The sequence below is a fragment of the Mastomys coucha genome, unplaced genomic scaffold (genome assembly GCF_008632895.1).
Source record: "Mastomys coucha isolate ucsf_1 unplaced genomic scaffold, UCSF_Mcou_1 pScaffold6, whole genome shotgun sequence".
Taxonomy (NCBI): domain Eukaryota; kingdom Metazoa; phylum Chordata; class Mammalia; order Rodentia; family Muridae; genus Mastomys; species Mastomys coucha.
In genome coordinates, this window is record NW_022196912.1 from 27,257,417 (window position 1) to 27,268,243 (window position 10,827).

The window sequence follows — 10,827 nt, forward strand, 5'->3', positions numbered from 1 at the left end:
CCGTGTGAGCTTGAATAAACCCCTCTACACTTCTAGGATTTGTTTTCCTCTTCTGTGTGCTGGAGTTTGTTGTGCCGAGCTGCGCTGTGTTTATTATGAAGGCTGAAACCACGTTTAGTGGGTTTCCCAGGTTGGCGGGGAAGAAGACGATAGGACAGATAGGAATGGCAAGAGGTGAGGAGAGCAAGAAGAGAAGTGAGTTGTTTGGTTTGGGGCTGGGGGTGGTCCTGACCTTTACTAATTCATCCAGCATACAACATGGTGCCAGATGAGTGGACTAGCGGTTGGGGCAAGAGCTATGCTTAATGTCTTCTGAGGGGACTTCACCATAGCCACATTTTGCCCACTTGGTAGGAAATAAGCTTTTAAGACAGGGTCTCAGGTTATTCAGGCTGGCCTCAAATTTGATGTTTAGTGGAGACTGGCTTCGAACTCTTGATTCTCCTGCTTCTGCCTCCCCAGCACTGGGATTACATGTGTACATCTTCATACCCAGCTAAATTTGTTTTTGAAAAAAATATAAACCCCAGTGAATCTTTCTTCCCCAAAGACAGAGACCCTAGAAAGCTGTAATTCCTATTATGTGGTTTTATATATATCATAGAATTTCAAAATATTTCACAATTTGTTTATAAAAGTGGCTGGCCTCTGATGGTTCCATGTCATCCTCTGTCTACGGATAGAAGTGACCTCAATTTGGGTGAACAGAGCAAAATGCTTAGCCTCCAACATATCCTGTTTCCTCAGCCTGCCCATTCGCACTGTGTCCGGGTGTCCACTGGAGTCTCAGTGCAAGCCAGGCCTGCATCTGTATTCCTGTGTTAGGACACTGCCATTTAGCAAAGGGAATGTACAGGCCAGGGTTGGCAGGGCCTTCCTGATATCAGAAATCTTTGAAGAGGATGCTTTCAGAGTCAGGCTTCTTGAAGGTGGAGCAGTCTGGGGTACAAGCCTGAAAGGATCTAGTTCAACAGGCAAGGAGCTGTGGGGTAGAGTTCCCGGAGTCTGGGCCATCCCCTTTAGGGGATGTCACTAAAGTCTCCACAAGGAGGAAATGCCCTGAGCTAAGTTGTTAGGATGTGCTCAGGGGCTGGACGAAGAGAGTTCCAGAAAAATGCAGGTTTCTCCTTTCCAGCTCACAGAAGTCCCCTCAAAGTTCAGGCAAGGCTGTAGCTAGTCCTCCTGAGGGAAGAAAAGCCAAGAAGGAAGAGAGGTGAGAGGAGGGTTTCCGCCCTGTCATAGAATGCCACAGAAGTTTCAGCAGCTTCCAAAGTCCCATCAGGCAAGTCCCCCTCCTCTAGGTATTGCTAGAGTGAAAACGTCATCTCTGGAGAATGACGTTATCAGCCGTAAGAGGTGAGGGGCTGCTGATAATGCTGCCTGTGTGTCCTGTGCAGGTGTGGACACCCACATGTGTATTTGCAAATAGAAACATCTCCTGGCCAGATGTGAGTTGATACAGCAGCATACCTTCCCCGAGTACATCTTTAGCCTCAGGCTCTGTGCTGAGCTCCTGGGATACAGGGATTCATGTAATATATCCCCAGCTACAAGATTCCTGCACTATCCTGGGAAAGCCATGAGCTCACATCCTCCACTGAGCGGGGATGTGTGGTGGAGGAAGGACAAGCGCAGACAGCCACTCAGCAATCACGAGAAGAGGAGGAGGCTCCCACTCTCTGAGATGGAGACCAGAAAGAGAAGCCTAGGGGAGAGGATGAGCTGAGGTTCAGGCTCCCCGCACCTGGCTGATGTGCCGGTGGGCCAGCAAGTACAGCTGTGCAAAAACTGATGTCCCGGGATGTGGAACTTAACAGAAGTGCAGGGTAGAGGGTAACAACACACCAGGTGTGAGGTGGTCTAGGTTTCATAAAGTAGGTGGGGTACAAGGGAAGTCTAGGGGTCCCTCACGTCCCCCATCCGTGAGGTAGCTCAGGAAGAAGACTTAAGGGTGAACACTCGAGATAGAAGGAAATCTAGGAGCCAAGAGTGTCATTGAAGCTAAGGGAAGTGGCCTGAAATCAAAAGGCTTAGCTGGCCAGTGTGGCAGGACCTGCAGGCTGCTGTTAGCTGTTGAGCATTGTGTGTGTGTGTCCCGAAGGTTAGTAGCTCTGCCCGTGTGTACCCGTGTGCAAACACAGCCCACCTCCGAAGGCTCAGTTGGGAGGAAGTATCCTGGCTTGGCGTCTTGGGAGTGGGGCCAACCAGGAGGATGCACAGGCCAATAAGGATCATGCAGGTGGGCACAGCACCGATGAGGACCTTGAGGGTGACCACCACTTCTTCTGCTTGCTGGCAGGCTCCTGCCTCATACCCTGCAAACCTGGAGAAACATCACCACGAGCTCTCTTATTGCCTCATCTTTGCTTGAGCATTACCCTTTGGGTGCAGAAGCCACAGACATGTCACCCCACCCTCTCCTGAAAACTGACATCGAGCTAGATTAGCAGGACATATGAAAGGCCAGGGAGGAGTTGAGAGCCCTTTAGTCCTGATGATGGAGCCCCCTGCACTCCATGGAGTGGAGCATGCACTCCAGACTCATGGGTGGCTCTAAGGCAGAAGCTCTGACCTCCTCGCCACCCTGGTCTTTTGTGCTTTCTGCTATACCCCCCTCCCTAGGACTGACCCCAAACTGAGGGTAGAGATGCCCAAGGCGACCGCGCCTGACAGCTTGGTGAAGAAGACGTAGGATGAGTAGAAGATGGTCTCCACGCCTGGGCCATGCCGGTGCTTCAGCTGGAAGTCATCCACCACGTCTGGCAGCATGGACCTAGGGGCAGGTGCATGGAGTCAGCCCTCTTCCCTTTGAAAATCAGCAGCCAGCCTGCGAGTCCTCAGGAGGGCAGAGATTGAATTGGAGTCCTCTCTGCCCAGAACAAGCCCACAACCATCTGGCAGTATGCCCCTTCTGTGTTCCCTTCTGTTCTGTTGTTGGCTCCTTCTTAGGAAAGCTCGAAGGAAGCCACTGGTGGCCCCACGCAGGAAACAGGACAGCGGGAGGAGAGAGACTCCCTTATGGAAGGACACGAGGCTCCCAATCCCCCGTCCCGTCATCCAGCCTACCAAGGTAGCAGCAGAGATACAGCAATGCTCACGCCAGAGACGAAGGCCACAACGTAGGCCACTGGTGCTGAGGGCACAGCAGCCAACAAGATAGAAAAGGGCACCATCACCTGGGGAGACACACTTGTGAGCTGACCCCTCACTGCTTCCTGGCTTGCTTTCTCATTAACAAGCTCAGCCTTTGCCATCCATGAGAAGCCCTGCACCTGGTACTGTGCTAGGCCCAACAGACCCAAGGGAACACGGGTCTAGCCCTGTTAGGCTCGGGTGCCATGGTTACCTCCTTAGCCACCCCCAGGCCTTTCTTCTTGCTTCACTCACACAGATGCCGAATGCAGATGACCTTTTCCCAAATCGCTGGAGAAACCACTCCCACAGTGGGGTGCTCAGCACAGCCGAGACCTGTGAGCAGACAGCATCATCCCACCAGGGTCCTGAAGGCCACACCTTCCCCAGATCTCAAAGCTCTGGCTTTTAGGTAGAACACCTAACCTCAAACTGTCTGGCCTGAACCAGTAGCTATTAACTTTGAGCCTGGCCCCCAACTCCTCCCTCGGCTGGAATGAGATTAAAACAAAATGTGACCATAAGAACTTTAGCCATAAAGGCACTCAGCTCAGGCTCCCAAGGGTTCCAGCCTCCACCTCCTTGGTCCCCTTACCAGGATGGTTAGCACCAAGTTCTGGACATGATCTTGTAGCTTAGAGGCATGTGTACAGAACAGGACTAGGTAACTTTGTTCCACCTGAGGAGATGCACAGGAAACGGTCATACGCAGTGAATGGTAGGAATTCAGAAATCATGAGTAAGAGGCAGTCTCCAGTAGGGCCTTGAACTTGAAGAATCCACCCCCCCCCCAAATAAATATAGCTAAGATCAAAGGGACTTTACCAGACTTCAGGTACTAAGAGGATGCCCTCCCAGACACCATCAACTTCCCAGAAGCCCCAGTCACATGAGCCACACCCAGGCTTTTCTTTTTGGCACTAGTCGCAGCCTACAAAACTAGGCACTATGATGCATGCTTGCAATCGCACCACTTGCATGGAAGCAGGAGTATCGGGAGCTGATGACCAGAATCAGCTACATAGCAAGTTCATGGCCAGCCTGGGTTACATGAGACGGTATGCCTGTTTACAATAAGCACAGACAGTTGCAAATCAAAGATCACTTGGCCAGCAGTACCTGGACGGCAGCCGAGATGAACAAGAAGGAGACCACCAGGCTCAGGTAGGATGGGTGCCGGAAAGTGATGGCCAGGCCTGTGAAGAAGCTCAGGCCTTGGCCTGAGGCTGGGGCAGAAGTGTCTGCAAAACAGGAAGATGGTGCCTGGATTGGCAGAGTCCAAACCCACCAGGAGGAGTCCTGCTCCCAGCTTCTGCCTCTCATGTACTTGCCGCACCCCCATACCTGGCTGCTCCTTCACTCCTAGGCACAGCAAACTGCCACACACTGGGTAAGTCAAGGCAACCACGGTAGCTGCAATGCAATAGAGGTGAGCCTGCAGGACAGGACAGAACTGCACTGGAGAGATGCTCCCAGCCCAGGGAGGAAAGCATGGCTACCTTTCAGTGCCAGCAGAAAGATCATTCCAAAAGCCCGAGGATGCCGGCTTCTCCTCCTTTGGTTTACCCTGTGAGGTCTAAGGGCTCAGTCCAGATCTGCTTTACTGCTTGCTCACTCTCTGCTCCCATATAGAAGGAAACATCTGGGGTTGGAGAGATGGCTCAATGGTTAAGAGCACTGACTGCTCTTCTGAAGGTCCTGAGTTCAAATCCCAGCAACCACATGGTGGCTCACAACCATCTGTAATGAGATCTGACGCCCTCTTCTGGTGTGTCTGAAGACAGCTAAAGTGTACTTACATATAATAATAAATCTTTCTTTTTAGGAAAAAAAAAAAAGAAACATCCATGCGACTAGGGGTCAAAGTGCTTACCGCCCCCATCTTAGTCAGCAAACAGGCATAGCTGCTAACTTCTGTGTTCTAGACCCTGAGGTTACAATGACGAGCAGGTCACTCCTTATCCACAAAAAGGGCTTGGCGGTGAGGGGGGATGGGCAGATCCGCAGGCAGTTAACAATAGTGTGAGATATGGGGACCCAGATGCAATACAAAGAAAAAAAATTCAGATAAAGAGATGCAAGGGGGTGATAGCCAAAGAGGATGACGGGGTTGGGGGGGGACGACTCTGGGGGGCAGCAGCAGAGTGGCTTTCTCAGTTCAGCTCCAAGCAGTTGCCCTGGCCTCGCCCTGGGAGGCACTGTCCTTGGCTCGGATGGGCTGCTTTCATTGTTCTGAAACCGGTGGTAAGTCTGTATGTGAATTTCTCTTTTGTTTTTTGAGGAAGGCTCTTTGTGTGGCCCATGCTAGCCTATAACTATGTAGCCTAGGATGACCTTAGACTTGGGATCTTCCTGCCTCCACCTTCCTGGGTGCTGGGCTTACAGCTGTGTGCCATCACACCTGGCTTATGAGGTGCTGAAGGGCTTCCTCTGTGCTTACTGGATAACTCGGTTTGCTAGGCAAGTCTACCAACTGAGCTGTGGCCTGGCCCCTGCGTTTTCTGTTGTTGTTCTTGTCTATTGGTGGTCTTCTGTTTTTCACAAAATCATACATACTGAATGTTTCAGGTTTTTTTGAGACAGGTTTCATATGGCTCGGGCTGGCCTTGAACTAATTAAATGACCAAAGATATCCTTGAATGCATGTTCCTTCGGTCTCAGTATCCCAGGTACCGTGCCATCATGCCTGGATGAGGTACCATGGGATCATGGGTGTGTATCATCATGCCTGGATGAGGTACCATGGGATCATGGGTGTGGACCATCATGCCTGGATGTGTTTTTGCTGTTGTTATTTGGTTGGTTTTGGCCATGCCCAGTGACTGAACCTATTTAGTACCTCATACATGCTGGTCAAGTGTGCCACCAATGAGCCAATTAGTGGTTCTCTCCCCACTTTTCTCCCTCCCTCCTTTCTTCCTTCCTTCAAGACAAGTCTAGTGGAGAGCTTGCTGGGTCTTGGGGCTTCTGGGTTCAGCTAGAGAAGTAGGAAAAGGTGAATGTACAGTCAGCATCCCCACTCAAGAGGTAGAGAAGACAGAAGAGCATCCCTGTAGGAAGCAGTTGACCTCAGAGGGGAGAGGGGTCCCTGGATACCTCAGACACTTACTACATCTGGGGAGACAGCTGTACTCCTGGGGTGCACACTATCTTCACACCTCTGGGACCCATGGGCACTGGACACAATGAGCCCGTGGACAGTGGCTCCCATCAGTGTCCCTGCCATCTCCATGGTCATCCCTGGAGACAGAGCATGTACAAAGTGACATGGCAAGCTGCAGAATCTGAAGGACGACCAGCTCCCAGCCTGAACACAGAACTGTACTCACGGTATGCGGTGGCAGAGTCTCGCTCCCTGGGGCTAGGGGTGAGGATCATAGTGAGCGCGGTGTAGGGCACCTGGAAGAACTGGGATGGTCCCTCAGAGGTTAGAATGGCTTCTCCCACCTATACTGTCACTCAAGGACTGTTCCCCTCCCCTCCCACTTGGCTATGCAAAAGCGAGCAGCCACCCTGTCCCATCCAGGTTCCTAAAAGGCCAAATCATTTGAACCTTAGAGCTAAGGGCTCAGAAGCAAGGGCCCTGGGCAGGGCCGGCAGAGGTAATGACAGGTTTCCAAGCACTGGGGAGGTCAGAGCAGAGTCCAGACCCATGACACCCTTACTCTGAATGGTAATCAAAGCTGGCAGTGAGGCTCACCAGAACTGGGCCTAGGAGAAGTCGCATGCTTACCGTAGCCAGGGCCTGGAACAGGCAGTAGAAGCTGGTATACCAGAGCCCACGCAGGCTGGTGAATGGGGGCAGGAACCACAGGAAGAAGTAGGCCAGTGCAATTAAGGGCATGCAGCCCAGCACCCTGTAGAAGCACAGCTGAAATACTGTGCCTACAGCGTGGGACCAAGGACCCAGGAGGGACAACCTCACCCTTTCTGCCTCTTGAGAGGCTGTGGGGCTGAGGCTTTTAGGGAGCCATGGAGACAGGGAGAAGAGAAGTAATGGATGGAAGGGCATTCACCGTTGGGACTCTGGCCGGGTCCTTGGTGGAGAACTGGGGGATGACTTAGAGCATTTGGCTAGCATCCATCAGGCCCCAGGTTTGACTTCTTGGAGCACAGGCAAGTTGCCCTTCCTCTAGGAGAGCAGTTCTCAGCTTGTCAGTCATAACCCCTTTGAGGGTCACATATCTGATATCCACTTAGGGTATTTATGTTATGACTCATAACAGTAGAAAACTTACAATTATGAAGTAAGCAAAATGATTTTATGGTTGAGGTCACCACAACATGAATTGTATTCAAGGGCCAAAGTATTAGGAAGGTTGAGAACCACTGCTCTAGGGTCTGCCAGCCCAGTCTCACCACACTGAGTCACAGACAGACCTGGGAGCCCTGTGCTAACTGATGAGGGATAGACAGACAATCTCTGAGGTTGTCACTGGGCTACCCAATGACTTATGCTCTGACCTGGCTCATCTACACTGCACAGGTACCAGCTAAGAAACAGGATGTGACCGTGACATAGAGCCAAGGGGGTGGGGGGAGTCTCAGCACCAAGGGACTGCTCACCAAGGCATTAGCCGTCCAGACCCCATCCTTCTGCTCTTGTTGATGAAGAAACCAGCTACAGGGTCTGCAACTGCCCCAGACACCTTCCCTCCGAACAAGGCGAGTGACACCTGGGCAGCGGGGATCTGAAACCATCAAGAGGATGGCTCCTGCTCAGGACATGATTCTGGAAAGCTCTGAGAGACATTAGAGCCACCAAGGAGAAGGGTGACGCTGATACCTGTGCACAGGCATTCTGCCACTATCTGTTGGTTTGTTTTTTGTTTTTGAGATAGGATAACGTTTCTCAACCTGTGGGTCATGACTCACACATATCCTGCATATCAAAATATATTACAGTTCACAATAGTAGCAAAATTACAGTCATGAAGTAGCAATGAAGTAATTGTAGGTTGGGGGTCACCACTGCATGAGGAACTGTATTAAAAGGTCATAGCATTACAGAGGTTGAGAACGCTGAGATGGGGTTTCATGTCTCAACCTCACTATATAAACAAGGTGAATTTGAACTTACAACCCTGTCTCTACTCTTGGGATTATAGGCTTATACCACTGTGCCCATTTCATGCATACTAGGCAAGCACTCTATCTGTTGAACTACATTCAGATCCACAGCCTGTTTTGTTTTGAGACAGGGTCTTATGTAGGTAGATAAGGCTGGCCTCAAACTAGCTATGTAGCTCAGGTTGGGTTTGAACTCCTGATCCTCCTGCCTCTGCCTTTCTACAGGAATGCTAGGATTACATGTATATGTCACTATTCCTGACCTCTCATTTTCCTCGTACAAGCAGGATGTAATGGGTATCTTTGAAGAGACAGCCCTCCACAGCATTTCATGTTGTTATTAAACTTGGGTCAAAGGGCTGTCTACCTAAACTGAAGTGGCAGCATAGGAACATATGGGGTGGAGAGGGGGCAGAAAGTCAGGGGCCATGGGCCACTGCCCACACTCACCTGGGCCACATCAAGTAGGAAGAGCTGCAGGTAGAAGGCTGAGGCGCTGGAGGCCACCTGGTTGGGGACCCCACCAATGCCATAGCACACCTTTGTACAGACTGAGAGGCGACCATCTCTCTTGTCCTGGGGGAGACACAGGAACTAACTCCTATCCGTACAAGCACAAAACAGTTCCCCACATCCCCATGACTTCTATAAAAACCCTGTGTTCCCTAACAGCTTGAGGACTCAGCAGTCTCAGCCTCATTTTGTCCCCAAGTCATCCCATGGGGAAGTGAGAGAGAATTAAGAAACAGAATTCTATACCCTGAGCTAAGTCATTCCAGGGGGAAGTTTTTCCTTGCATCCCACCCCCATGCTTCCTGCTACAGTTGCTTTCTGTACTGAGTCAGAGATCAGAGTGAGAAATGGGTCCCTGTGTGATCTTGAATAAACCCCTTTACACTTCTAGGATTTGTTTTCCTCTTCTGTCACATGCAGTCACCTGCCAGCTTCACAAGGATGTTGTGATGAGTGAATCGATAGTTTGCTGTTTTTTATTTTTATATTACATTTATTTTGTGTGTGCACCACAGCACACATGTGGAGGTCACAGCATGTTCTTTCCTTCCACCATGGAGACTCTACGTATCAAACTCAGGTCATCAGGCATGGTTGCAGGTGCCTTTCCCCACTCAGTTGTCCAGTGTTTGCAACTTTTGCAAGCTACCTGTTGAGCTCCTGCCATCAACTATGATGGGGGTGTGTATGGTGCAGACACCAGCAAACCTTACAAATGAGAGCTCTCCCCCTTTCTTCTGGAAAGGTTGTTTATCAGCACAGCAGTATCCCCAACTAGTGTGAGAGTCTGGAACGTTGTATTTCACTGTCCCTCAGTCATCCAGTGGAGTCTTAAATGTTTGATTGCCAACAAGCAGCCCCATGTGGTCTACACAGCTTGCTACTATCCCCATATGGAAACCATCTCTGAACCCCATTTGCCACATTGCCTTCAATGACACTGTTTGCTCAGTAGCTCAGGCCACAACACAGGCCTTGGTCATCTTCGGTTCCTCTTTGGCAATTCCCCTGCCACAGCTATCAGGTGAGCCCCTAAGTGGTGTCTCTGCAGCTAATCCCCTCTCCCTGCATCAGTTAGTGCTCTTTGACTATAAACCAGACTATGTCTGCTCTCTGCTTAAAACCCACAACTTGTCTTTATTGTTGTCGAGTGAATGCCCAGGTCCTCACGATGGCCTACAGGAGTCCACTCTGTGCCCACTCTGTCTCTCCCTTTAAATAGCTTTTTCGGTGGGAGTTTCTTATTGTTCAAACCCTTTGAGACCATCGCTTCTTCAGGGTCTTTTTCATTTCTCTTTCTTTTCTCTGAAAAGTATGTCTATGTCTTTCGGGAGCTGACCGCTCGCCATTGGGGAGTGAGTTTAAAGGTTTCTTCCTCAGAGGCACTCCTGACAGCCCAGGTTGCCCAGCTGTCTGGTATACTCTCACTTACTTCCCCTCCCCACCACTATGTAAGTAAGTAAGCACTCTTGCTCACTGTGGAGCCTCTAGTATCTAGGCTCAATGTTTCTAAAGCAACAAATGGTTATAAGGATGCTGTAAAGTACTCTAGCTTCAAATAATGCTAGGAATCTTTTTTTTTTTTTTTTCATCCTTTGCCCAGGGACAGAGTGGGGCAGGAGGAAACTAGGACTTTGTCCATTTCAGTATCTTGTAGACAACACCACAGGCAGGCTGTGTGGAAGGGAAGGCCCCCCTAGATAAGACATATCGCAAACTTCACACATTTCCTACCCTAGGAGAAAAACCACACTCAAGGCTGGATGTGTTCTTCTTCTGACATTTGTGTGGACATTACTGCAACTTCCAGAAAAACTTAGCTGCCAGAATGCAGTGTGAGTGGATTCCTGTCCTTCATGGAGTCTCTTGTTTTACCCTAAATGGGCCTGTGGAGGTTTTAGATAATAGAGAGGCCATCACAACAAATTCCAGCTCAAACGGACATGGGACAGACTTGCATCTTCTGAACGATGCTGGGTCTCCTCACCCCATCAGCCCAGTAGAGTCCATGGAATGAATCTACACTTTACAAATGAGCAAACAGCTGTGTGACCTTCAGTTTCTTTCTTTCTTTCTTTCTTTTTTTTTTTTTTAGGTGTATGATCTTTTAAT

General features: G+C 50.1%; 1 protein-coding gene across 2 annotated transcripts in view; it reads right to left on the reverse strand.

Moving 5' to 3' along the window:
* Positions 1 to 228: 228 nt before the first annotated feature.
* Positions 229 to 10,827, reverse strand: part of Mfsd2b (major facilitator superfamily domain containing 2B) — a 12,547-nt gene continuing 1,948 nt past the window's right edge. Inside the window, exons 2-14 of one of the 2 annotated variants that reach the window (XM_031355302.1) lie at positions 8,653 to 8,778; positions 7,699 to 7,823; positions 6,866 to 6,920; positions 6,462 to 6,540; positions 6,242 to 6,372; positions 4,477 to 4,567; positions 4,252 to 4,373; positions 3,728 to 3,811; positions 3,388 to 3,468; positions 3,067 to 3,176; positions 2,630 to 2,773; positions 2,147 to 2,323; positions 229 to 1,182 (exon numbers count right to left, since the gene is read on the reverse strand). In XM_031355302.1, the coding sequence (XP_031211162.1) occupies positions 1,158 to 1,182; positions 2,147 to 2,323; positions 2,630 to 2,773; positions 3,067 to 3,176; positions 3,388 to 3,468; positions 3,728 to 3,811; positions 4,252 to 4,373; positions 4,477 to 4,567; positions 6,242 to 6,372; positions 6,462 to 6,540; positions 6,866 to 6,920; positions 7,699 to 7,823; positions 8,653 to 8,778 (1,350 nt within the window). In that variant the 3' untranslated portion in view covers positions 229 to 1,157. Of the gene's footprint in view, positions 1,183 to 2,146; positions 2,324 to 2,629; positions 2,774 to 3,066; positions 3,177 to 3,387; positions 3,469 to 3,727; positions 3,812 to 4,251; positions 4,374 to 4,476; positions 4,568 to 6,241; positions 6,373 to 6,461; positions 6,541 to 6,865; positions 6,990 to 7,698; positions 7,824 to 8,652; positions 8,779 to 10,827 lie in introns of both variants that reach the window. The other variant, XM_031355301.1, reaches the window with a different exon arrangement.